The sequence below is a fragment of the Anoplolepis gracilipes genome, chromosome 7, assembly GCF_047496725.1.
Source record: "Anoplolepis gracilipes chromosome 7, ASM4749672v1, whole genome shotgun sequence".
Taxonomy (NCBI): domain Eukaryota; kingdom Metazoa; phylum Arthropoda; class Insecta; order Hymenoptera; family Formicidae; genus Anoplolepis; species Anoplolepis gracilipes.
Genome location: NC_132976.1, coordinates 769,670 through 794,275, shown reverse-complemented (window position 1 = coordinate 794,275; position 24,606 = coordinate 769,670). Strand labels below are relative to the sequence as shown.

Genomic DNA, 24,606 nt, shown 5'->3' with positions numbered 1-24,606 from the left:
GCCAATTTTCTTTATTTAATGCAATATAATCTCATTTCAAGATTTTGAAACTAAAGATATTGTCAAAGTAAGAATATTCTTTTTTTCTGTGTGGGCTGTCTATTCTCGTTGTGTTCCTAGCGACCACGTGCCAGCGGACTGTCTTTTCGCAGAGCGTTAATATATTGGCGCGAATTGGTCGATATTTTTTAATTAATTTAGCAATAATTATTGCGAAAATCGCAAAATGGTAAAGGACTTTCCAGTTCAGTTTAATTCGCTCTACCTGTTCACGAACGTTGATTTCATTTCTTTACCGGACACCCTGTATAAAAGCAAGTGTGTCTTTACTATCGCATCGCGCAGCACAATCCAAGATTCGAGGTCATCGATAATGATAGTGCAAGAGTGAATGAACACCTTACATGTAATTATTAAAATTATATAATAATGTATACATTTAACGTATTTTGTGTGTCGCGACACACCCAGCTTAATTATACGTGTCCGTCTCTGTTTTTTTATATTCATCGATGATAATCTATACATTTACTAATTAAAATATTTCGTTAACTTTTCTGTTTTTAACTATATAAAAAGAGACTGATTAAAATTAGCTTGATCTTGGGAATAATATATTAAAGACGGCTTTCATCGTACGCTCGAGATAATTAATAGCAGCAATATTTAGATTTGTCATAAATCAGTCATAAATATTCATGGAAAACGTCTACACGTAGAAAGGCTCGATTGTATGAAAATATATAATAGTGCTTGGAAATGATCGCAGATATTTTTTAATGTCTTTTAATATTGCAATAAATGTTACAAGTTTTCGTACGATAAGCAATGTTTAATTCCATTCATTCAAAGGACTTTGGTTCAACTTTAAATTCGCGATCGCGTCGATACGAATTTGCTCAACTGTTAGCCTTTTATTAAATTCGTTTTATTTCGTGTGATCTAGAATTTTAAAACCACTTTATACAGCTATTTTATTTCATTTTTCGCATCAAGACTCAAGTGAATATGTATACGCAATATCATGATGTTATCAGTGATATGTTTACATAATATCGCGATGTGCTTATAAACAACAACCGTGTGTAATTTATTGTCCTCTTTCAGTCATTTCACTTTTTAATTCTCTAATTTTGGAAGAAAAAATCTTGATACAATCCTAATTACAAAATACTTATACTAGAACGAGAATATTTAATCTTCGCAGGTGACATGAAAAAATACATATGCCAGAAGAAAAGGTAATCTTCAATGCATATGTCCTTCTCTTTCTTTGTTTACGAAGCATCTTTCATTCACGTCATCCGGAAGAGTGTTGCAAATGCATTATTAAGCATACACATATGTCTTACAACGCATTAGTATAATGTATGATACGTAACATCTTATCTATTGTGAAGATTTTTAATTTTATGATTTGTTTTTTTTTATCCGTGTAATAGAAAATAAAATAAAACGTAAAAATGAATATCTAACGTATTATTAGTATATCACTTTTACTCTTTTAGGCGACACTCGAAATGATTTTTTCCGATCGTCCACTACTTGAAAAAGTGTTTGCTACAATGGACAATGTTTATACGGTTTGAGCAATTTGTGTCACTTGATGACGCATTTAATTGACCTTTTATTCGGTAGTATTCAGATAAATATTCGTAATTATCACAAGTACCACTTGACGTAAGAACAGCTGTTCTATATACGCCACTTTTTAAACTGAAATCAAAACCAGTTGAAATCATAGCGCACATTCATAGATTTGTGACAGTAAATATTTTGATTAGAATTCGTGATACGTACAGTAGAGATAAAAAAATCATGTAATATTACCAAATAAAAGGTCAAGCTCATGGACGGAAACTGCGAAACAACGCATTCTTTGATATTTACGTTATCGCCTTTATCGCACCGTAATATGCAGCTCAAGTGCAATCGGTCGCGTGACTGGGTTGCCTTCTTCCGAGTTTACGATTCAAGGTCGTCAACAACGGATATTTTCCGCATCCGCATAAGTCCTTGAAGTCGTCTAAATCGATGGACCAGATCATACCACCGCCGAGATTCAATTCCTTTATTAACTCGACCTAAGATATAAAGTATGTTTTTTTATTTAACAATAATTTTTATATTATATAAATTATATTATATAGTATATAAACGTTATTAAACTTATAAATATCACTTAAGAACACGCATCAAAGAAATTGAATTATTACATGTTTTTATATAAAGTTGCAAAAACACAAATTGGATTTTTATTCTATGATTATTGTCATAAATTTGCGACTGTGCTCTTTTTATCATTAAATATGTGCTTTTTTGTAAAATATGTAATGCGATCGCATTTATCTGTTACACACACATACCTTTCTCGCTACGTTGGATACGTCATCGTAACTGACCCATTGATCGCGTTTCGATGCGTAGGGTCCCACACGCTCTTCCGGATCTTTCGTCACGGACCAGCCATCGTTTCTCACGTTATCGCATATCTGCGTGTCAATGTCAAAGAATGAGATATAAAATTTACAATTAAAACAAATTAGAAAGTTTTTTACAACATACTGTTATTTCTTACCTCGTAAAAAGCCAGAAAACCAGCCGATTTCGTGAACTTGCCGGGTTCTCCGGGTCCGGAGACTTTCGCGTGAAAGCCTGGTGGTACAATAGTGTAGTTTTGCGATATCACGGGCAGAGTGAAGCTCGATCCGTAAGCAGGTATACCCATGATAATCTTGTTGGCCGGTACGCCTTTGTTGAGCCAGTATCTCACAGAAAAGTTTGCGTTTAGGAATCCCGTATGATCGCTAGGATGATGATAGAGCGGTGCAACATGACCAGTCTCGCGTTCATAGGCGTTATGATAGTCGTATGTCATTACGCCGATCCAGTCCACGTATTGTACCAAGGATGGGATCTCGACATAAGCGTTATCGATGACGGTCTTGCTCGCTGAGACTGCGATGGATAACAGGAGTCCTTTAGATCTAAAAGTTTCGTTGAATTTGCGAAGCAACTGATAAAAGTTGTAACTATCGCGCTGAGGACCGCGATTACAGTCGGCCTGTGAAAACAAATTTTACACATATATTAAATTACTTTTTTTGCTCAATATTTTTTCAATTAAAATTATACAATGTATTTTCTAATTTTTTGTTAAATATATTTAATTTATTTATATTTATTTATTTTACATATATTTTTTTATATTAGAAGAATATTGTTAGGGTGCAGTTATATATTTTTCGTCTAATCTTATCTTTGTGTATTTTTAATTTAGTAATTTGAAAAATTCAAGATTTTTAAGTTATATTAGTGAATTCTCTCAATTAGTTCGATATCCAGTTACGCAAAGATAATTTTTACTCAAAGGGCACTAATCAAAATGTTAAGTTGCTTAACAAAGGAAAAAAAAACGGTCAAAATTTCTCCCAAAGTAATTGCAATTTTTAGTTATGCGGAGTTAAGAGTAGATTATTTACGTAAAATTAGAATTATGAGCAAGCCACGATTACTAATCGTGGGCCCCAAAATGGGTTGTAACCATGTTCTTTTTTTTCCCAGAGCAGATATTCGATTTGAGTGAGAGTGCGATAATCGTGATCGCGCATAATCTTGATCATTTTAATCATATTCGTACATTTCATGTAATCAACGAGATTGTAAAACGTACTGAGAAAACATATGTTTTGATTTACCTGCGGGCATACTGGAAATTCCCAATCGAAAGCCAAACCATCGAAACCGTGTTTCTGAACAAATTGCGCGGCATGTTGCGTAAACTGTCTAATCGTTGTCGAATCGGCCAACCTGCTGTACTTGTCCTTCGAATCGTTCCACCCTCCTAAACCAAGTAGTATTTTAACGCCATTTCTTTTTCTAATTTCTGCTGCCTTAGCGAGGAACTGTCTGTAATCGTCAGTAGAATCCTCGATTTTTATTGTAAATATCGACGTATCTCTTCTATTTTCCAACTCCCGAATGTTTAGGGTAGCGAAGGCGTAGACGATATGCGTGCATAGTTCTCCGTCGATATCCTCCGGCAAGAATTTGCCAAAACTTATCCGTCTCGAAGACCAAGAAGTGTAATAGCAAATCACCTTCTTATCATTCGCGTTCTCGACGAGTGTTAGTCTCGGCAATACGCTGACCTATGAAATGCAAAAAGTAAAAATAAATATATTTTAGATTAGTTCATTTCGTTAAAACTATATAAATACTTTGCAAATGGCCTATATGAGCAATAAACTTTATGGAACATTTGTGATAAAAATGATATTATGTCATTAATCTTACATAAGTATAGGATGTTTCAATTGACATGTCTCCTCAGAGTCACATTAAAAAATTAAAACCTTACATATGTAATGTCTAACTTAAACTAATCAATTGCTTGTCACAAGACGCCTTCGTCTTTTTACATCTTGTATGCACATCACGTTCTTTTCATCACCATTTTGGTTTTTGTTGTTAATAATATATCGCCTAGTTAGTTTGACTTAATTTCATTGTCATCAAAAATTGAAAATTAAAAATGATATTCTATTAATTGTCCATAACACTGCTAAAGAGATACATGTCAGTGTTTGAAAAGTTAAAACGTCCTATATTTAGGTAAAATTGTTAATAAAATATATGTCACTCATGACAATAATCTATTCAAGTTTATTGCTCGTATAGACTTTCCGCAGAGTATTTATATAGGAAAAAATAAAACGTTACGCGATTAATCGTTTAAAATTTTATTAAAACAGCTAGTTCTCTCGTTATTCTCTTTCGTGGTACGTACTTTACGTTGAGTCTGAGTGCACTTGGTATTCTCCGGCCAATCACATCGATTTTCATTCCAGTAGAGTCCAGTTGGACAAGTTTGTTCCGAGATCTTGCCAAAGTTGCACAAGTAATACTTAGTGCAATCGCTCTTGTGCGGTAAGAACAAAAGTCCTCCGCAATCAATCGGCGGTGGTGTACTCGCTTCGATCTCAATGGTGTCGTCTGTATTTGATTCCATCGTTGTCGTTATCACTGTCGTTGTTGTAATTGATGGTGGTGTGTAAGTTGGTTTCGGTGACGTTGTAGATTCGTATATCGGATGTTCAGTAACAGTTGTAGACTCGATGTCGGTCTCATCAATATCGATTATGATTGCTTCTGTACCTAAATCAAAAAAGCATTTGAAAATATTATGAAAAAAATATATATTATCTATAAATTAAAAAAATATTAATTAATATTTATAAAAGAGAAATATTGATTAACATTTATATATATATATATATATATATATATATATATATATATATATATTCTTTTTTAAAAATTATATATTAATTAATTTTATTTAATAATCCAATTTAAATTATTTTCTCTCCGTATATACATCAATTATAAATTAATCAATTTTTTAAAAAATATATCCTTTTTAAAAAATTTTTACCTTTCGTGATAGGACACAGCGGGCCCTCCGGGTAGTTTCTCAGTACTCGATTCATTGTTCTCAGTAGCGGACTAGGTTCGCAACCGCATTTGTTCTTAAAATCATCCAAGTCTAAGGCCCAAACCATCCCGCCGCCGAGACCAAGTTTCTTAATGAATTCTGCCTTTAGTTTAATTTGTTGAGCGTCATCGAAGCTCACCCACTGATCGTTCTTGTAAGCATAGGGGCCGATTCTTCTCTCTTTGTCTTGAACAACCGTCCATCCTTTTCTCAATGTTCTTTCGCATATCTGTTGTAATTAGAATAAAGAATAGATATTCATTAATTGTCGAGATAAATATTAATATTTTTTTTTATATGTAATTATTTGAAATTTATTTCGATATATTTTTATTTAACTTTCATTTTATAGTTTCATGAAAAATGACCTCGTAATATGCCAAGAAACCTCTTGCTCTCGTTGCTTCTCCAGCCTCACCACCACCGTAGGTTGGCGCATTTAATCCGTGCACATTTCTTTCCGCCAATGAAAACGATTGTCCGTATAACGGAGCACCCATGATTATTTTTTGCGGGTCCGCACCCTTCTCTATCCAATAATGGATCGAAAAATTCTAGACAAGAAAATGAAGGGTTCTGAATAATTATCTACAATTCTTATAATCATTAATACTTCGAGTAAAACTTACAGCATTAAATGTGGGTTGCCAGTCCTTTGGAAGACGGTACAACGGTGCCACGTGACCGGTCTTCTTGTCCCATTGGCCATGGAAATCATACGTCATCACAGATATCCAGTCTAAATATTTTGACAAAACGGGAACATCATATCCCGCATCGATTACCATTTTACTCGGTGAAACGGCCGCGGAGAGAAGCAACCCCCTCGGTTTGAACTCGTCGCTCAGTTCTTTTACCAGCTGACTGAAGCCTTCTTTATCGGACTTTGGACCTTTCGTGCACTCCACTTGCCAGCAAACTGGGTATTCCCAATCGAGATCGAGGCCTTCAAAATCATATTTTTCGATAAAGTGCAAAGCTTGTGCAATGAACTTCTGCCTAGCATTAGGCGAGTTTACAAGTTTGCTGTATTTATCGCCGGCTGAATCGTTCCAGCCACCCAACGCCATTAACACCTTTATACCCTTCGACTTGAATGCCGCTACCTTTTCGTAAAATTTATTATCTATGTCGGCCCAAGGATCATGGGACTTGATCGTCAAGCTGCTCCCATCGAGGACGACGAATCCGTAAAGCACGTGAGTGCAGAGATCAGGATCTATGTCTTCTGGCACGAATCTGCCGCCCTCCTGCCGATACCAGGCCCAATTTGTGAAATAGCAAATTACTTTGAATTCGTTTCTAGGAGTCTCGTGCGTAACACGATCCACCGACAAAGTCGGTCGTATCGTTTGCGTAGGAGTGATGGTGACTGTCGTTGTTGTCGTCGTCGTCGTTGTTGTTGTTGGCTCTTGATTTTCGGGCAATGCGTTCGTGTCATGGTTTCGCGGTGGTGCCAACACTTGTTGAATCACGTGCAACAATGGATGAGGTCCGTTACCGCATCGTCCGCGGAAATCGTCCAAATCTAAGGCCCACACCATACCACCGCCCAGGTTCATGTCGCGCACGAATTGCGCCTTTCGTCGAATCATTTCCGGATCATCGAAACTGACCCACTGGCTGCCCTTGTAGGCATACGGACCCATTCTGTATTCTTGATCCTGCACTACTGTCCAGCCGCGGTTGCGCACGCGATCGCAGATCTCGTAATACGATAGAAAACCGGCAGCTCTGGTGAATTCACCTGCATTTCCGGCACTAGCCGGGGAATTCAGTCCAGTTCCCGCTCTCGGATCATTAATTGTAAAGGACTGCCCGTACAACGGCATGCCCATGACGATACTCTTGGATGGCGCGCCCTTCGAAATCCAGTAATTGATCGAATAATTAACGTTAAAGTAAAAGTAGTCGTCGTCTGGATGATAATACATAGGTGCCACGTGACCAGTTTTTTTATCCCACTGTCCATGGTAGTCATATGCCATGACGGCAATCCAATCTAGATACCTGGCCAACGCCGGTACATCGTAGCCTTTGTCGATTACCTTCTTGCTCGGCGAGACTGCTGCCGAGAGCAACAGTCCTTTCGGTTTAAACTTTGCGCTCAATTCCTGCAATAGGGTTGCAAACCTTTCCTTGTCCGAATCCGGGCCCTTATTACAATCCACCTGTATCATAATTAGAAAGAATTATACAAGTGACGGTTGTAAATTTTATTTTGCATATTATATAAAAATTATACAATTTATAAAACTTTATACTTAATAAAAATTAATTTACCTGCCAGCAAACCGGATACTCCCAATCCAAGTCTAATCCATCAAAGCCGTATTTCTCGATGAATTGAAGAGCGTGATCGATAAACTTTTTTCTGGCAGACGAACTGTGTATCAATCGACTGTACTTGTCACCAGCTGAATCGTTCCAGCCGCCCAGTGCGAGAAGTACTTTAAGGCCCCGTTTTTTGTACGCCACTACTCGCTCATAGAAACGATTATCGTAATCCGCCCAGGAGTCGTGCGCTTTAATCACCAGCTCGGAATAATCCAGCACGGCGAAACCGTACACGATGTGTGTGCACAAGGTATGATCTATGTGTTCCGGAAGGTAACGGCCGATCCCGCGACGGTACCACGCCCAATTTGTAAAATAGCACACCACCTTGAAGTCACCGGACAGCGATGATACCTTTTCAGGATCTATAATTGCGGAGGGCAAGGTCGATGTAGGTTGACTCGTGGTTGACGTAATAGGTGTCTGTTCCGTAGCCGGTTGCGTGACCGGTTTTTGTGAAATCGGTGGTTGAGCTGGTAAATTCGTCGTCGATATTGTCACTTGCGTGGTGACTTCCTTGTCGTCGTTCGTACACTTGGCTCGGGCTGGCCAATCGCAGATACGGGTCTCTTTGTTGAAGTGTAAACCCGGCGCGCAGTTAAACATTTCATGACGACCCCAAAGACATGCCTGGTACCTTTTACAGTCACCCGGTACGCTACTGTAGCTGCCAGGGATGCAGGTCTAAAGTAATCGCAATAATAATATCTCAATATCAATATCAATTATCTCATTGTCATGTGATAAACAGAGATCGTAGAGATGAAATGATGAATGAGCCGGATATACCAAGAAAAAGATATGACACCAGACTAAAAACATTTATATTAACATCTAAGCGATTACTGATGTTTATTGATGTTTAGCAAGCATTTATTATTTTTTTTTAATTTAGCTTATCAATGATGATTAATTATTATAATCTTTATACTTACGGTAGGAACGCTATCCTTTCCCACCAGCAGAGCATTCTTGTGAGGTAAGGGCTCGACACATGGATTTTTGAAGGCCCAATCACACATGTTCTTCTCAGTGTTCCAGTTTAAGCCTGGGCCACATTGCCGTGAGACGAGGTCGCCGTTTACACAGACTAAAAAGCTCGTGCACGAATTCGGATAAGGATAATATTGTCCGTGTTGACATGGTTTTGACGGTTTTTGGGTCGATGTTACGATAACAATAGGTCTTGATGTGGTGAATCTTGTGGTCGGTGCCTTCTTCGTCGATGTGCTTTTAACGGTGGTTGTGAAGGAAGGTCTTCTGGTTGAACTCAAAGAAGGACGTCGACTTGTCGAGATTTGGGCGTTTGTCGAAGCTGAAAAAAGATATAAAAATTTGTGAAAAAAAAGAAATTATGCATACTATATATTATAATTGCAATATAATCAATCAAATCGGCACCTGGACGAGAGATTTTATATACTCCCTGCGCGATACAGTTTAAAAGGAAGAGAATCAATATTATATAAATACGTTGAAATAGAAAAGCCATGGTTTTCACGGATGATAGCGACGAACAAAGCGCTAACAAGCAAGTCGACGCTGTTTATACCCTTACCGATGCATCGGGCATCTTCGCTTCTCTTCAGCGGATAGTAAAGACGGAGGATGCGAGAGTGCCTCCTTGGCCGGAGGCGACAAGACAGCTACAAGAAGATACGCATACGCAAAGATATTTGCATGTGTTCGATTCACAAACAGGTTTGCGTTTATGTCTATTCACATGCTCGGTTATCGAATTATATACCGAAAGAAGAAAAAAAAAGAACAGTTAGCATTTTATTTTTAAGAAATATACAAATGTGTATGTATGTTTTTGCGATAATCATTTTCTCATTTATATCATCAACCTGCAAATGTGGCTTTTTTCAATCGATCGTATGCGATCGTGCACCAAAGTGCATATCATCATATCGATTATTGCTCGCATCGTTGTCTCGCTAAGTTATTTCAAGCCGTTTAACTGTAAAGCGTTTTCTCTGGTGACTGAGAAGAAAAAGGACGAAAAGAGAGAAAATTAAAAATATTTAAAGAAAGAGGAAAAGAGGAAACGAAATATTCAGCAAACGAATATTCGTAATGAGAATCTGCCAAGTAGTCTTACCAGTTTCTGTTTGACATTTCGCTGCCGATGGCCAATCGCAAAGATGTCGTTTCGCATCCCAGTGCAATCCCGGGGCGCACTGCTCGCGCCTTAACTCGCCGCGAACGCATCTGTAATAATTGCTACAGCTCGCGGGATCGCTGTAGTATTCGCCATCGGTGCAATTCGTTCCTGGGATGGTGGTAATTGATTCCTGCGTTGTGATAGTTGTTGTAGGCCGTGTAGTAGGTGCTCTGTTAAAATTATTTTTTTCAATATCAAGTAAGAACTTAAGCGCAATTAAAATGATGACACTACATACAAGTATCGAAATTTTTCCAGTGTACAAAAAAAGTTAAGCATTTTGATTTATTTCGAGCTTTCTTTTTTTTTTAATTACTCGAAGAAATAAAAAGGAAGAGAGTAAAATTTAAACAATTATCTAAAAAATATGGACCTTTTGCTCCAAGATCATTTCTTTACCTCGATGTAGTCCACGACCAGCTCGTAGTGCTACTAGGTGTACTCGGTTCTTGCGTCGAACTAGGCTCTGTTGTTTCTTCCGGGATCTTGCTAGATGGTTTCTGGCTGGTCCAAGTCCAGGTAGGCCACGTAGTTCTGGTCGTCTGTTTGGTCGTGGTGCTACTAGATGTACTAGGTTCCTGCGTCGAACTAGGCTCTATTGTTTCTTCCGGGATCTTACTAGATGGTTTCTGGCTGGTCCAGGTCCAGGTGGGCCATGTAGTTTTGGTCGCCTGTTGAGTCGTGGTGCTCGGTTTCTCCGTCCAGGAAGGCCATGTTGTGCTTGACGTGCTAGACGTCATCGGCGAAGTGGAATGTGGATTACCGTTCGCAGCATCACTGTGGGTGGTCAGTGTCGGTGCTTGCGGTGTCACCGGTTGCGGTGGACGTTGGCAGTCTTCCGAAAGGGGCGTCGACAAGCGATCTGTATCAATCAGAGTAGTAGTAACATTAGAATTTATTGAAAATATGTGATATTTAAACATGAAATTAAATAACAAAAAATTATACATATTATAAATATTAATAAATAGAAAATAGAAAATATGCAATGTAAAAAAAAAAATTTAATATAGGAAGTAAATATAAACAGAATTTTTAATATAGAAAAGAATTTATAATATATGAAGTATATAATAACGTAACAGCAATCGTAATAACAAAATGATTATTTTTGTACGAACCTAGCGCACGATTAATCGCTTTTAATAGAGGATACGACTCCGAGCAGCAACGGTTTTGAAAATCGTCTAGGTCGACAGTCCACATTGTAGCTCCACCATAACCATTACCTGTTATGTATTTACCCTTAGCGTAGACACTCTCTCGATCTTCGTAACCTATCCACTGATCCTCGAACTGAGCACTTGGCCCTGAATAGCATAATATATTTATGAATTATTGATTCTTTATATTTGTAATGTAAAGGCTGTAGCTGGATAAGCATACAAAAAGTGCCCCCGATGAGTTTTTAAATAATATTTGGCCTGTTATTTTTATATATATAAAAAGAAATTTTTGTATGCTTATCCGGCTATAGCCTTTTATCAATATAATATTATATTCAAAATAAAAATCAACCAGGTACTCACCGGGTTTTGTTTTCCAACCATGTCGCTTGATCCTATCGCAAATTTCATAATAAGCCAACATTCCAGGTTGTTTGGTGAATTCTCCCGGTTTACCGGGACCAGTCGTGGGCTCACCTAGACCAGCTTGGCTCGCCGTAGAAAGTCGATAAGATTGACCGTACAATGGAATACCGACTAGAAGTTTAGATTTTTCAGCACCGAGCCTAACGAGGTAACTCATGGTAAAATTCTGTAATATTTTCGAATATATTATATTCAGCGATTTACAATGTGTATTTTTGCACGAATAAAATTAAAACGTACGACATTATAATAAGGATTATTATCTCCAGGTGAGCCGAACAAGGGCGCTATGTGACCCGATGTGGATTCCCAGGCACCGTGGTAGTCGTATGTCATGATTGACATAAAGTCTACGGCCCGCGAGATCTCGCGAACCTCATACGCTTTGTCGATGACTTCCTTGTAGCCCGATAAAGCGACAGCTAAGAGAAGAGGTGGTTCCTGTTTATTGAATTCCTCTCTCAGTTCTTGTATCAATTTAGTAAAGTTGGGCTTGTCGGAGTCCGGACCCTTTTTGCAATCGCTCTGCCAGCACTTTGGGTAGCACCATTCGAGCGATAACCCATCAAAGTTGTGCTCGTTCAAATAGTTCACTGCAGCTGCGACAAAATTACGACGAGCGGCACCGTTGCTAATTAATCGAGAATATTTATCGCCGGAACTGTCTGTCCACCCGCCCAGAGCTAGTAGTATTCTCGAGCCTTTGGTAGAAGTCACTCGTTGATACAGATCTGGAACGAATTATTCGGATAATTCACCTGTCTTTATTAAAATATATTTCAAGTTGAAGATGTTTGAAATAATTCCATAATTTGTAAAATTTACTTGAGACAAAAAGTTGTATCTAAAACGAATCTCACAAATTGACGATTTTAATTTATATTTTGGATCAGGTAAATCACTCACTATTTTCAATGTCGGCCCAAGGATCGAATGACTGCATCAACAAGGTTTCAGGATTCAATCCGGCAAAAGCGTAGACGATGTCGGTGCAGAGCTGTGAATCCAGATTTTCCGGTACGAATTTGCCATCTTCTTTACGGTATAATGCCCAGGAAGTTACATAACAAACTACTCGTGGTCCTATTTGCTGCAGTAGCAACATCTTTTTCTGCTCCGACGATACTCTTGATGAAAAGTCTCGATTAATGATTCGATTGAAGACATTAAACTTACAGATATTTTTCCCGTAGAATTTTGGAGATCTCTCTGGAGTAATCATCAAACAACGTTCCTCGAGCAAATCAAAGTACTGGTTGTGTCCGCAATGACCATGATGCAACCGTCCTGGGAAAAAAAGACATTAACACCGAGTGTTTCTTGATTCTTGACGAAAATGCGATTTTTACGATTTTGAATTAACACAGAAAGCAATATATACCTTTGATGCAAGAGTAAAATCTAGAACAATCTTCTGGATCCACTCCCAAGAGCTGATACTCAAACGGACATTTTTCTGCCAGCGTATCTTTATAATATCCTAAGGATTCTACAGCCGTGTTTAGCATCGGCCAAGGATTCCCACAAATACCCTGCGAAATTAATTTATAACATCTATACATATCTATTAAATAAAACTAATGTACCTTAAAGACATGACATGAGTAAGTAAAAAACCATCAAATTATTGATTCATTACTATAAAAGCCTATTAAATTGTGCGATAAAGATACATTTACACGTCTACATCGACACGTATCATTATTTACACATTATAAAACATATATAGACATTATCATATCTTGATTTAACGCATAAATCACAAAACTATTTCTATATCGCGTTAAGAAAATACGCGTCTCGTGGAAAATAAATCACGTACGTCACGTTGCGTAATAAATGCGTCATTAAAAAATATAATCCACTCAACGGTAGGTCTAAAGCAGCGAAGAAGAATAATAAAATAAAACGTATAAAATAACATAACGGCAAAATAACATAACTAAATAATTAATAGTAAAAAAAAATATAACGCCGAACTAATAATATAATTAGCACAATAAAATATATGAAAGAGTAAAATCTTATATAATATTATCAAGTAAAATCCTATATTATATTATAAATTATAATTATATGAATAAAATCTTATATTATTATTATAAATTATTCCCTTTTAGTCTTTTAATTTTAATTCTTTCTGATATCGTGCGATATATCAAAATTTATACAAACTTGTAACAGAATAATATTAAAAATTTGAATAAAAAGAAAAAAAAATAATTTATCGTTAATTACCTGAAAATCGTCTAGATCCAGCGACCATAATGCAACCCCGCCAAGTCCCGTTGCCCGGACATACGCTATTTTGACTTTAACCGATACAGGATCGTCATAACCGATCCATTGATCGCCGCGCTTCACGTACGGCCCTTCTTCATCTCTGCCGGAAATCCACAATCCTCTCTCCAATTTATCACATACCTATAATAGAATAATTTTTTTTTCTCAATTTTTACATACAAATATCTTTGTTAAATTTATTAATGACAATATTTTACCTCGTAATAAGCTAATTTTCCATCTTGTCGTTTAGTATAATCACCCTCTCTGCCGGGTCCCAGAATTGGCGCTCCGGCATCGGTGAGATTGTCGTATTTCAGGGTGTATCCCTGACCGAAGATTGGCAAAGCGAGAACAATCTTTGATCTCTGTTCGACACTTACTTGTTTGATCCATTCGCTTATGTTTTGCGCGACAAAACTTAAAAGACCCGGATGAAGGGCGATTTTCTCCATTATTTCATTTTTCATTTCGCAAATTAAACTATCGTCTTGACAAAATGGCATATCCCGCCAGCTTCTCAATGTTACTAAATCAACGATCGACACGAGCTCTGGATCCACAGGATCTTCTGGTCTCAACGCCACCGCCAAAGTATATCCTTTCCTAGTCAATAGAGCTCCGATTACTTTCAGCATATTCTTGAAGCTTTGCCAATCCTCGGCAGCAGCCGGCCAGTCGAGCTCGATGCCATCGAAGGGATATTCCTCGAGAAATTCGAGAATAGACTTTTGCCGGAATATAGTTGTGTTGGAGAAGTATTGGATGAATAAACCGTCGTGTAGGTTCATATTTGTGATTGATATGAGCACACGCAGCGTTGGGTCCCGTGAACGAAGTCTTAAAATAGCGTTATAACCATCTACAATAATGTAAAATAATCAAATTTAGTAAAGAAATTTAATATCAAATAATAAAAAGATAATAATTTGTCATTATTATCTCTAATAATGTTTGTATATTTTGAATAGCTATTTCTGTTTTTTTTTTCAATAAAAATTACATAGTATTTTTACCTCGATCATATGGATCTCTAAGGATGATATTTTCCCTGTCTGTAAATAATAAAAAGTAAAAAATGAATAATTATGATGATAAAAATATCTTCAAATAAAATATATCTATATCTATGAGAATATTATTTACCCAAAATAGCCGCATCGTATATCAGATGGGTACATTTGTTATCTGGCACATTCTCTGGAAATAAAGAGAATGGTTCCGTTCTATGAACAGCTCTGGAATTGAAGCGGCAGACAATTTTAGGGTCGAAATTTTGCGTTCTTCGCAGGATCGGCGGTGCAACAGGTTCGAGCCAAATCGACTCGTGATCCACATCGACACTGAGAAAAGGTGCTTCGCGATGTTCCACTGCATCTCTCAAAGGTAATCTTCCGCTCTCGCTAAATATATTGGTGAAATTAAGATACGTTTTCTCTATTATACATATATTAACAAATATTCGAGTTAGGTAAAAGCAAATCAAATAAGCAAAGAAAAGTCAAATGCAACTATCAATAAAGTTTTTAGACCTCATTAATTTCAAGTTTTTCTCAACCCTTGGATGTGCATACATCTTCTAATAAAATTTATAGAAGTTCCAGGAAAAATTCAATAAAAAGATGATTTTAACAAATTTAAATTTAGAATATCGTTAAAAGATATTTTTTGAAATTTTTCTAAAAACTATTTAAAAGAGAGAAAAGATTTAATCAACGATATTAAAAAAAATATTACAAAAAAAAAATAAATAAATTAAAATTCCAATATAAAATTGAAGATTAAAACTGACATGTACAAAAATTACAACTGCATAAAAAAGAATGTGGAAAAAAAAATATTAAATTCCTTAATATTTACCTTTCAAAGTCATCTCGAAATTTGTGACTCGATTCAGCGTAAAGCACATTGGCTGGCAACGATTCGACTGCATCGCGCAGAGGATATCTGTGCGAGCCAAACTCGTTATAATCTAAATAATTTGACAAGCGACCGAACGTAGAAGTCGGCGACCTCTCAACAGCGTCTCTTTGGAATGAGTGGATGGACCCATGTTGTTGCGGATGCTGTTGATTCCGTGGTGGTGTAAAAGGCAAGATTTCTTCAATTGGCACTCGTCGTTTTGAAGGGATAGCTGACGATAAGCCCACCAGCGTCAAGAGGGTAATCCAAACCACCATGGCTGGCTGGAATGACAAATATAAGTACTGATATTTTTCTCTCTTCCTCTCTCTCTGTCTGTCTCTTTGAGAAAATGCTTACAGAGAATTCCCTTTGCGATCTCGAAACCCCGCTATTTTTACATGAATTTAAATGACATAGGTTTAAATAGAAAGGATTCAAGTTAAGATATGGAAGAGTAGTACGTTTCAGAATGCATTTTATGTCAAAGTACATACATCAGTTTATTTACTATGTTTTCAAGATATTTCGATCGTCTCGTTCGTTCCGAGACAAGTACAAGGAATCGAAAAAAAGATAGCCTTGAAGGGGACTTCTTACTCGTTCGTATTGCCTTATTACTCTTCCTACTCGCACGCATATCTTATTTATTGTGATTTCCATCAATATCATTTATGCGATATGCAAATTCAATAGTAAAACTATCAATTTTATTTATTAGAATTTTGAACAAAGTTTGAAACAAATGCAATATTTTTTTATGTAAGAGAGTTATATAATTTTAATTATGTTTATATATTTTTAATTTTGTAGGCTAAAATATTTGTTATTATTATTGTTGTTTGAGAGAGAATAGTTTTTTTAGAAACTTAATTTTTAACATTCATATAGTAATTTTCTGTATCGGATTTTCTATCAGGAATTTATGTTAATTTAGAAAAGTTTAAAAAAAAAAGTATAATAAATTCAAAATTTTTTATACCATGTTTAGTCTGAATTATTTGAGGATAAAGACGAACTTGATGGCACGTATTATTTTTTCACCGATGTATGTACGTACACTTATTAGAAATGCGAACGTCGTAGAAGGATGAGACCGTACGGTACGAACGATTCGCGATGTATTGTGCGAGGTTTGCACTACACTTAACAAATATCAGCTATCAACGTAAATCTTTTCTTAATAAACTTATTTTAAAAGATTGTCTTAAACTCTATTCCATAGATTAAATAATTAAACAATTAATTCCACAGATTAAGTATATAACATGTTATGTTTATAAAGCTATATATTGGAAGAAACGCTTTTTTTTTTTTAATTTGAATAATACATGACAAGAATTTATTAAATATCAGATAAAAGAAATAAATGATGCATAGTTTGTAATATTTTAATGTTAAAAAAAAAACGGACCTTCCTGATTCCTTCTACTTTTTGTTGCGTTGCACCGATGCGTGTATCAAGGGTTAAACTGTCACTATGAGACTAAACTGGATGAAAACACCTGTTAACGGCGCCCGATCTGACCGCACTGATCGAGCAAGGGCTCTCTTTAGGTCTTCTCCAGGTGCGTGCTCCTTGGACACCGCGATGAATTTTAAAAGACCACCACCACCGATGGAGCGGCCAACGGGGAGGGCCAACAATCTGGTATTCCGGATGCGTGAGGACGCATATATATACCTACTCCTCCATTCCAGGGGGAGGGGGTCCTCGTGATCCAACATTCTGCCTACTAAGGTCCCCCGCTCTGCGACGACCTTGACCACAAGAAGAGTACGACTTCGTTCACGAACACGCCCTGGACTTGGCCCAAGTCGAAATCTCTCTTCGACTTTGAGTCATTACGATCGCTCATCCTACCCTCTTGACGATCGTTTGCGATATAATGGGATGTACATGGGAGCTCTCGAGGGTGTCGCTTAATAATATTCTGAATTAAAACGCCATCGATTATGACCATCTTATCACTGAATATGTATTATCCATGGATTACATCTGAAAACAACACATACATATGTACATATATGTGTTACAGAAATATATGTAAATTAATACACACAAAAAATGCCGTACGATTAAATAATCGTTCTATAACAAACTTTTAACAGCTTAAATTTTAGGCTATTGAATTTAGATACTATCATCATTATATATGGTCCATAATGTATTGATAATTAATTTAATTTATACAATCGGAACAACCCATATCAAGGAGCCTCTCTTACATGTTTGCAGATAAAAAAATATATTGTCCCATAATTGCGTATAAAAATGAGTATTCATTATACCTGAGACATCAAAACGGCGCATCAAAATTCGACGCGTGACGCGAAAAATGACGGATGACAGAAAACAGCTGATAATGACAGAAGTTGCAACAGGAGGAAAGAAAGAAATGAATACGGTCGATCGAGAATTTACGTCCTTGATGGTCGACGAAACGGATCATTAGCAATCTATCGCGTACTAACTATACGTTATTGTCGTCCGCAACGTATAGTTAAACCGAATCTGCGGGTCGTCCGTTTAAACGATTTACGAACCGATCAATTGATTGCACACATACGATAATATTTCTCTCTGAATCTCTATAATTAATAATTTACCCACACGCGAGACAGTGGTAGACACGCGAGGTTTAAGAAAAGGGTTCAAGGGAAAACTGCGTGATATGAACCAGCACCAAAGCATCGTACGATTCCTCATTTACAAATATTACAGCTAGTAAATAAAAGAACGTGGGGAGTAGGGATAGAGAAGATACGGTTAGTTTCCTGCTGGAGAATTTTATACTCACAATAATGGTACAAGTCTGCACAAATCGGACGAGTCTTCGGAAACTTCCAAAAATAAGACACCCTATCTTAGGGAGTGGCAAGAATTCGCCTTGAACTTAGGAGAGGTCGATCTCTATCGGCCGTTTACTTTGTCTTCTCTAAAAAAAAAAAGGATCGAAAATGCATCTTTGGTGAAAGGGACAGGTCCTAGGACAGCCTTTTTAATAATAACGTCGACTGCAAGATCGTTATATCTTTACTCTGCATCCTCGTCGCTACATCACGTACGTTCCAGTATAGCAGATGTTAGGATGTAGCTATAATTCATAAAAAAATATAAATTAATAAATTTATCAATTTTTAGTTAGCTGAAACACAAATAGCACAAGTACTTATCTTTCCAATACACATGAAATCAACATACTTTTTTTACTACATCACAGTCGTCAAATTAAAAGTTAATTTTACGATACCTAATTTGATTCTAATAAACAATCATTTTTCTTTATCAGACTTGAAATACTTAAACACCTGTAACAAAAAAATTATTAATTAATAAACAATAAACAATATTTAATTTTAATTTTTCATTTGACAAATTTAAAACAAGTACGTTTTATGGGACTAATTAAAAATTAATCGAAATTTTATTCGTATATTTTTGAGTAAGTTCAAGAATCATTGACATTTTTAAAACGTAATATAAAAGACAGAAAACAGCGAAAATCTAACAAGTATCTTCGGCCAAATAGTACCGTTGCAAGTTGTAAATACAAGTGTGAAGGTAAGCAGCCTGATCGATCCAACACTCGCAGAACGTTTAAAGTAGCGTTCAGCGGGAGAACAAAGATCTCGCCCGAGAGTTAGACGGGTATTCAAATTCGAGCATAGCGGTTCCCGAAGCCGGTTAATTGCATTACCGAATACCTCACGCCCGAATGTTTAAAGCAGATTCAACGCTCGGTTCTCGACGCGTTTAAGTCTCGTCTCTGAAGTGCGATTAATAAGTCCAAGATTATAAGCAAGAGATACATGGCGCTTAAATATTGCGTCGAGTTCAATGCCATCTCGTATAGAGGCGGAATAATGTTAATTTCGCAGAGATATAAATTTTATGCGTCACAGGCCCACGCGAAAAGGGGAAAAAAAATAGAAAAAAAAAAGAAAAATAAATCGAAACCCGTAATCGCTATAGACCATTAATGGACCTTTACCGCGGGCGATCGGTGCAGAGCCGATTGTGAGTTGGGATGCAAATGAGTTCCCTGTTTTCTGCCTCTTTCTTTCTTAAGCTTTTTAATTCAAATATCTGTAATAATAGCTGTAATAGCGCATATCATGTTAAATACTACACTGATAAATCAACGGTAAATTATTTGTTGATAAGCAATCTCGAGGTTCCTTCCTCCTTTCGATACAAATTTATGGCCATTCCATAAAATGGTTATTTCATTTTTTTTTTAAATCATTATTTATAAATGTGGACTTTATATAAGTAATTATTACTTTAATTAATGTAAAATAAAAAGTGGTTGTTTCTTTCATCGCATTAATAATGTATATTTATAAATACTGTGCCCGAGAATTTACATCTGTAGATTTGTTTTTTTCCTAATAGAAAACAATAGAACGGATTACGCAGTGCTGTTATTTATCGTCATAAATTTGAGATTGAAAGATATTATAACACGCTAACGCGTTTTTGTTAATTAGTCCATTATAGCCATTAGTGAATCCTATAGGATAGGTATTTCGTAATTTTTTTGCAAATTGTTACACGGAAACGCTATTAATACGTAAAAGATAGATTGATTCTCCAACAAATTTCTCACGATAATAGAGGTCACGAGACACTTTCTCTTTTTTTGAAACTGAATACACCATAGGATCGTTGTATTTATATATACGTTGTCTCCGAATGACATGATAATTCTTTAAACGGCTTCTGGAGACGAATATAAATCAAACAGGTTGATGAAGATGAGCAATCACGGCAAATGTAAAACGTCGCGTTAATCATCGAAAAAGAAAAAAATTGGAAAAGCACTCAGGCATTACAAAACAGGTAATGCGATCTGGCATAATTAGCTAATTTATGGTAATAAGATTACGAAAATTAAAAATATCTGACACGCTGTTAATTTCCTTCAATTAATCGGAGGCTTATTTCACATAACGATCGAGAGTCATCGTCAGTCATCGTACGTGAACTTTAAAAAATTTTTTTAAATATAATTACATCTATTTTTTTCTTTTCTACGCCTCATCCGTAACTGATTGACTTCTCACCAGAAGATTCCGCATAACATAAATCGTAATCGATGGTGAATTAATTCCAAAAAACGATTTCTTTATATCAATCATTTTCAGACTTCTCATTATGGAGAGAGAAAATGCCACAAAGGTGTCGTAGATCGCTAATTTTTTCATGTCTTGATCGACACTCCTGTCGATGAAGGGTCTTAAGACAGAATCAAGGCCATGCTACCGGTCCCAGGCTACTTTTATGGTTGCCGGTTAGTGACCTCCGTGCCCATCCCAGGGAACAGTCGGAGATTTAGGCATCGCTGGTCCGTCCCTCTTCCTCCTTGCTCTACCATTCGCTTTGCTCTCTTTTCTATTTCTTTTTCTTCTTCTTTGATTTCTTCATGAAACGAAAGAAAATAACATACGTTAATTTAGTTTGTATGCATTAATTTGTTTTGATTTCCCGTATTCAAAATACCCTGAACAAAAAGAAATGCTTTTATATTTACTAGATGCATTATTTATCATTTATCAAATTCATCAAACTGTATGCGCGATTAAAAAAATGTATGATTATTATTATGCATTATTGTATACATATATTTTATATATAATAAATTATAGAAAATAGAGAAAAAAATCAACGAATCAATATATACATTTTTATGATGCTTAATTATGATAGCAAACAGTACTTTTGAGGAATTTGTGTTTTCATTTTTAACGTGAATCTTTTACCATAACATATACATATCTTTCGACAGGTTTTGCCTCCCCTCCCTCCCTCAATAGCTAAGAGATTTATTTCTCTTTTCGTTTTCTCGAAGGATGACAATGTGTCGCGACTCACGATTCACCCGTCCGTTGACACATGTCGCGCGCTTGTTCTGCGAATGAGTAATACAGACAGCCGGATGATTTATATATATATATAATCTTTGCGAGTATCTTGAAAAAGGACGGGCGATCGAGAGCGAGAACCGCGCAACCTTCGCAAAGTCGGGTCTCCTCGCGCGAAAAGCATCTCGCGAGATTAAATACGATACTGACCCTGACGAGACTCGCATTCATAACGAGTACAACGAGACAGGTGCTTGTAATGCTCGTAGCTTTTCCTTAATGATAGTTATCTTCTTGATAAACCAAGAGTTTTGCGAGAAATAAGCCGAATTAACATATCAGCACAAGGGTCTTTTGAATCTCGTTGCTTAATAAACTAGTTAAAATATAGGATATATTATTGTAATTAATATTTAAAAATATAAGAAAATATAAGAAATATATATATACTTTAAAAAAATTCGTATAAATTCCGTGTGATACTTTACCATATATTCCTTTAGCTTTAGAGAATCAAACGCAAGATTCGGAGAATGTTTTCGTGGCGGAGAATTTTTTTACATAATTTAATAACTGAAACGAAGCAACCTTTCCAAACAATTTCTATTATTCCGATATTTTCTTCCTCCGACAGGAGAAATGACATCTGTCGTTTGCACATCTATTGTCAACCTACACTTTATCCGTCAAGAACAGAGTTTGGCGAAGGGCGGTTGATATAAAAGAAGCGTCTTCGAGTTGTGAATGTACATCGTGTTTGCATCGTGATCGTATATCTAGCTAGCACAGTCGATAGCTGTAACAGATTAGCGATAATTGTAAGTAATCGAGAAAATTAAATTATGCGAGATCAGAGAAAATCAAAACGCATGCGATGTTAAATGATAAATTTCCTGCTATTATTCTTTTCATTACAACCATATACATTTCTTTTTTTTTCTGTTGCACAGTTATTAAATATTATTAATATGTGTGTCAATAACTTCCATCAAATAAACTAATAATTATTAAATTTGTTCACAATATATAAAATTGTATTGTATTCTACAATTTAATGACTGTGTATGTGTTAAAAATGTGTTCTTAATATGGAGAATATTTTAAAATAAAAATTACCAATATATAATTTTTTTGTAATTGCATGAATTATACTAACAAATATATTTTTTCAATATAAACTATATAAAAATGAAAAATAATTTTAACCAAAATATGTTGAAAATAACAGTTAATTATGGACAAACAATTTAATATAATATTAAGGATTTATAATGATGATGGATGTGTCTTGATTGTATATTTAATATACAATAAGTTTTGATGCTACACTTTTTAATTTAAAGAATATGGACACATAACATTAAAAAATGTGTGTTTTGATCTATATAATTATTATATATAATGTTTAAATAATATTCCTTTGTAAAATAATACTTATATAATTTATATTATTGACTAATATATTTGTTAGTGTAATTGTAATATTGGAACATTATTTAAATATTATATATAATTATTAATTGTATATAATATTTAAATATTCCTTTGTAAAATAATATTTATATAATTTATATTATTGAATAAATATTTGTTAGTATAATTCATGCAATTACAAAAAAATTATATATTGGTAATTTTTATTTTAAAATATTCTCCATATTAAATTATTAATTTATAATATTAATATTAATATATTAATTATTAAATATTTTGAAACAACAAATGCATGTTAATGTTAATAAACAAGTAAGTGCAAAATTTATAATTTTTATAGTAATAAACTTTTAATATTCTTTAAATTTCAATTTTACAATAAAATTAAAAAGTAAATATATTTTTCATATAATTTGTAAAATTATAACTGTAAAATTTTCTCACTGTACATATTAGGTGTTTTGTCCTTTTGTTGAGACAGCGTCTATCAATGGCTAATTACACCGTCGCTATTGCTATTATCATCGGAATTATTTGTGGACAAGCATTGAGCATGGTCGAGGATGCCGATAGAAATCTTCTAGGAATGAACCTTCCCTACGGTAGAGGATTGGTAAGTGTCTGCTCGAATCGAGCCGAAATGCAAATTAAAAAATATCTAACGCGCTTGGCTCAATATAAGAAATAACTAATATTCATCGAGTGTTTCGTAAGAACAGAATTAATTTATATCGAGCTAAAAAAAATATTATTTTAAACAGTAATATAGTTTTCGAAATTAATCAAATAATAATATGTCGTTTACCAAGCGAGAATTCACATACGGGTTACAATGTCCGATATTTTGTTTCAGGATAGCGAATTGCAGCTGGCCAGATTAATGTTGATGACTCCACGATTCTGTCATCCTAAACGCAATTCCGAGCTTATAAATTCGCTGTTGGGTCTACCAAAAAATATGCACAATGCCGGGAAATGAAAGTAGATATGATATTCTCTGATAAAAAGATAACGCGCAAGGCTTATTCGTTATAAAATTTGCAAGATTAGAACACAGCAGTGAAAAAAAAAATATTGTCAAAGATTTCAATAATATTTTAAATATGTATATTATGTAAAAAAAAAGAAAAACACGTACCGTTCAAAATGTGAATCAAGATATTAATAAATGTAAAAATATATATCTCTCTACTTTATCTCTCCCTTATATAATTGTATTAGAATTTGCAAGACGCATATAACACACGCCATTAGTTTTTTTTTATGCCATATATTATTTATGGATGAGACTTTTATCAGATCTAGAGACCCTCAGTCAATAGCGTTTTCGATTAAAGCAGGTTTAATCGCTCCTAGGAGCTAAATGACGTCATTGCATCGTCTCTGCCAATAAAAGGTTTGAATTTATAGTAAAATAGTGATTAATTTATCCAGAGGGTTAGGTTAAAAATTTCTCTCTAATGTCTCTCTAATTGTCTCTAACTAATATATACACTCTACGTATAGAGTGCATTGTTCTTATTGCT

General features: G+C 35.3%; 2 protein-coding genes across 7 annotated transcripts; one reads left to right on the top strand and one right to left on the bottom strand.

Annotated features, from left to right (window-relative positions):
* Positions 1-1,922: 1,922 nt before the first annotated feature.
* LOC140667554 (probable chitinase 10) lies at positions 1,923-23,667 on the bottom strand. 6 transcript variants are annotated; one of them, XM_072895618.1, is made up of 29 exons: positions 23,525-23,658; positions 22,135-22,442; positions 21,857-22,022; positions 20,799-21,203; positions 18,984-19,090; positions 18,580-18,876; positions 17,193-17,777; positions 15,737-16,062; positions 15,023-15,279; positions 14,893-14,931; positions 14,095-14,738; positions 13,832-14,017; positions 12,975-13,125; positions 12,500-12,880; positions 11,834-12,324; positions 11,531-11,759; positions 11,123-11,311; positions 10,401-10,863; positions 9,939-10,171; positions 8,770-9,149; positions 7,781-8,518; positions 6,127-7,668; positions 5,866-6,051; positions 5,438-5,726; positions 4,790-5,157; positions 3,699-4,151; positions 2,579-3,064; positions 2,367-2,492; positions 1,923-2,084 (listed from the first exon to the last, which is right to left on the bottom strand). In XM_072895618.1, exons 8-29 carry the CDS (start codon positions 16,054-16,056, stop codon positions 1,923-1,925), a joined length of 8,313 nt encoding a protein of 2,770 aa, XP_072751719.1. In that variant the 5' UTR covers positions 16,057-16,062; positions 17,193-17,777; positions 18,580-18,876; positions 18,984-19,090; positions 20,799-21,203; positions 21,857-22,022; positions 22,135-22,442; positions 23,525-23,658. The 6 variants fall into 6 exon arrangements, with proteins under 6 accessions (XP_072751719.1, XP_072751722.1, XP_072751723.1 ...); XM_072895621.1 differs by having other exon boundaries at positions 18,580-19,090; positions 23,530-23,667; XM_072895622.1 differs by having other exon boundaries at positions 17,463-17,777; positions 18,580-19,090.
* Pdf (Pigment-dispersing factor) lies at positions 23,568-24,066 on the top strand. The gene is made up of 2 exons (XM_072895645.1): positions 23,568-23,693; positions 23,934-24,066. Exons 1-2 carry the CDS (start codon positions 23,571-23,573, stop codon positions 24,057-24,059), a joined length of 249 nt encoding a protein of 82 aa, XP_072751746.1. The 5' UTR covers positions 23,568-23,570; the 3' UTR covers positions 24,060-24,066.
* The last annotated feature ends 540 nt before the right edge of the window (positions 24,067-24,606 follow it).

What these genes read in the sequence shown, in the direction of transcription:
- LOC140667554 (XM_072895621.1), bottom strand. Translation starts at nt 16,056, where the DNA reads ATGGTGGTTTGGATTACCCTCTTGACGCTGGTGGGCTTATCGTCAGCT. An exon ending in ATTTTACTCTTGCATCAAAG is followed by an intron (nt 12,881 to 12,974) that starts GTATATATTGCT and finishes TTTTTTTCCCAG; the next exon opens with GACGGTTGCATCATGGTCAT. An exon ending in TTGGGCCGACATTGAAAATA is followed by an intron (nt 12,325 to 12,499) that starts GTGAGTGATTTA and finishes AATTCGTTCCAG; the next exon opens with ATCTGTATCAACGAGTGACT.
- Pdf (XM_072895645.1), top strand. Translation starts at nt 23,571, where the DNA reads ATGGCTAATTACACCGTCGCTATTGCTATTATCATCGGAATTATTTGT. An exon ending in TTCCCTACGGTAGAGGATTG is followed by an intron (nt 23,694 to 23,933) that starts GTAAGTGTCTGC and finishes ATTTTGTTTCAG; the next exon opens with GATAGCGAATTGCAGCTGGC.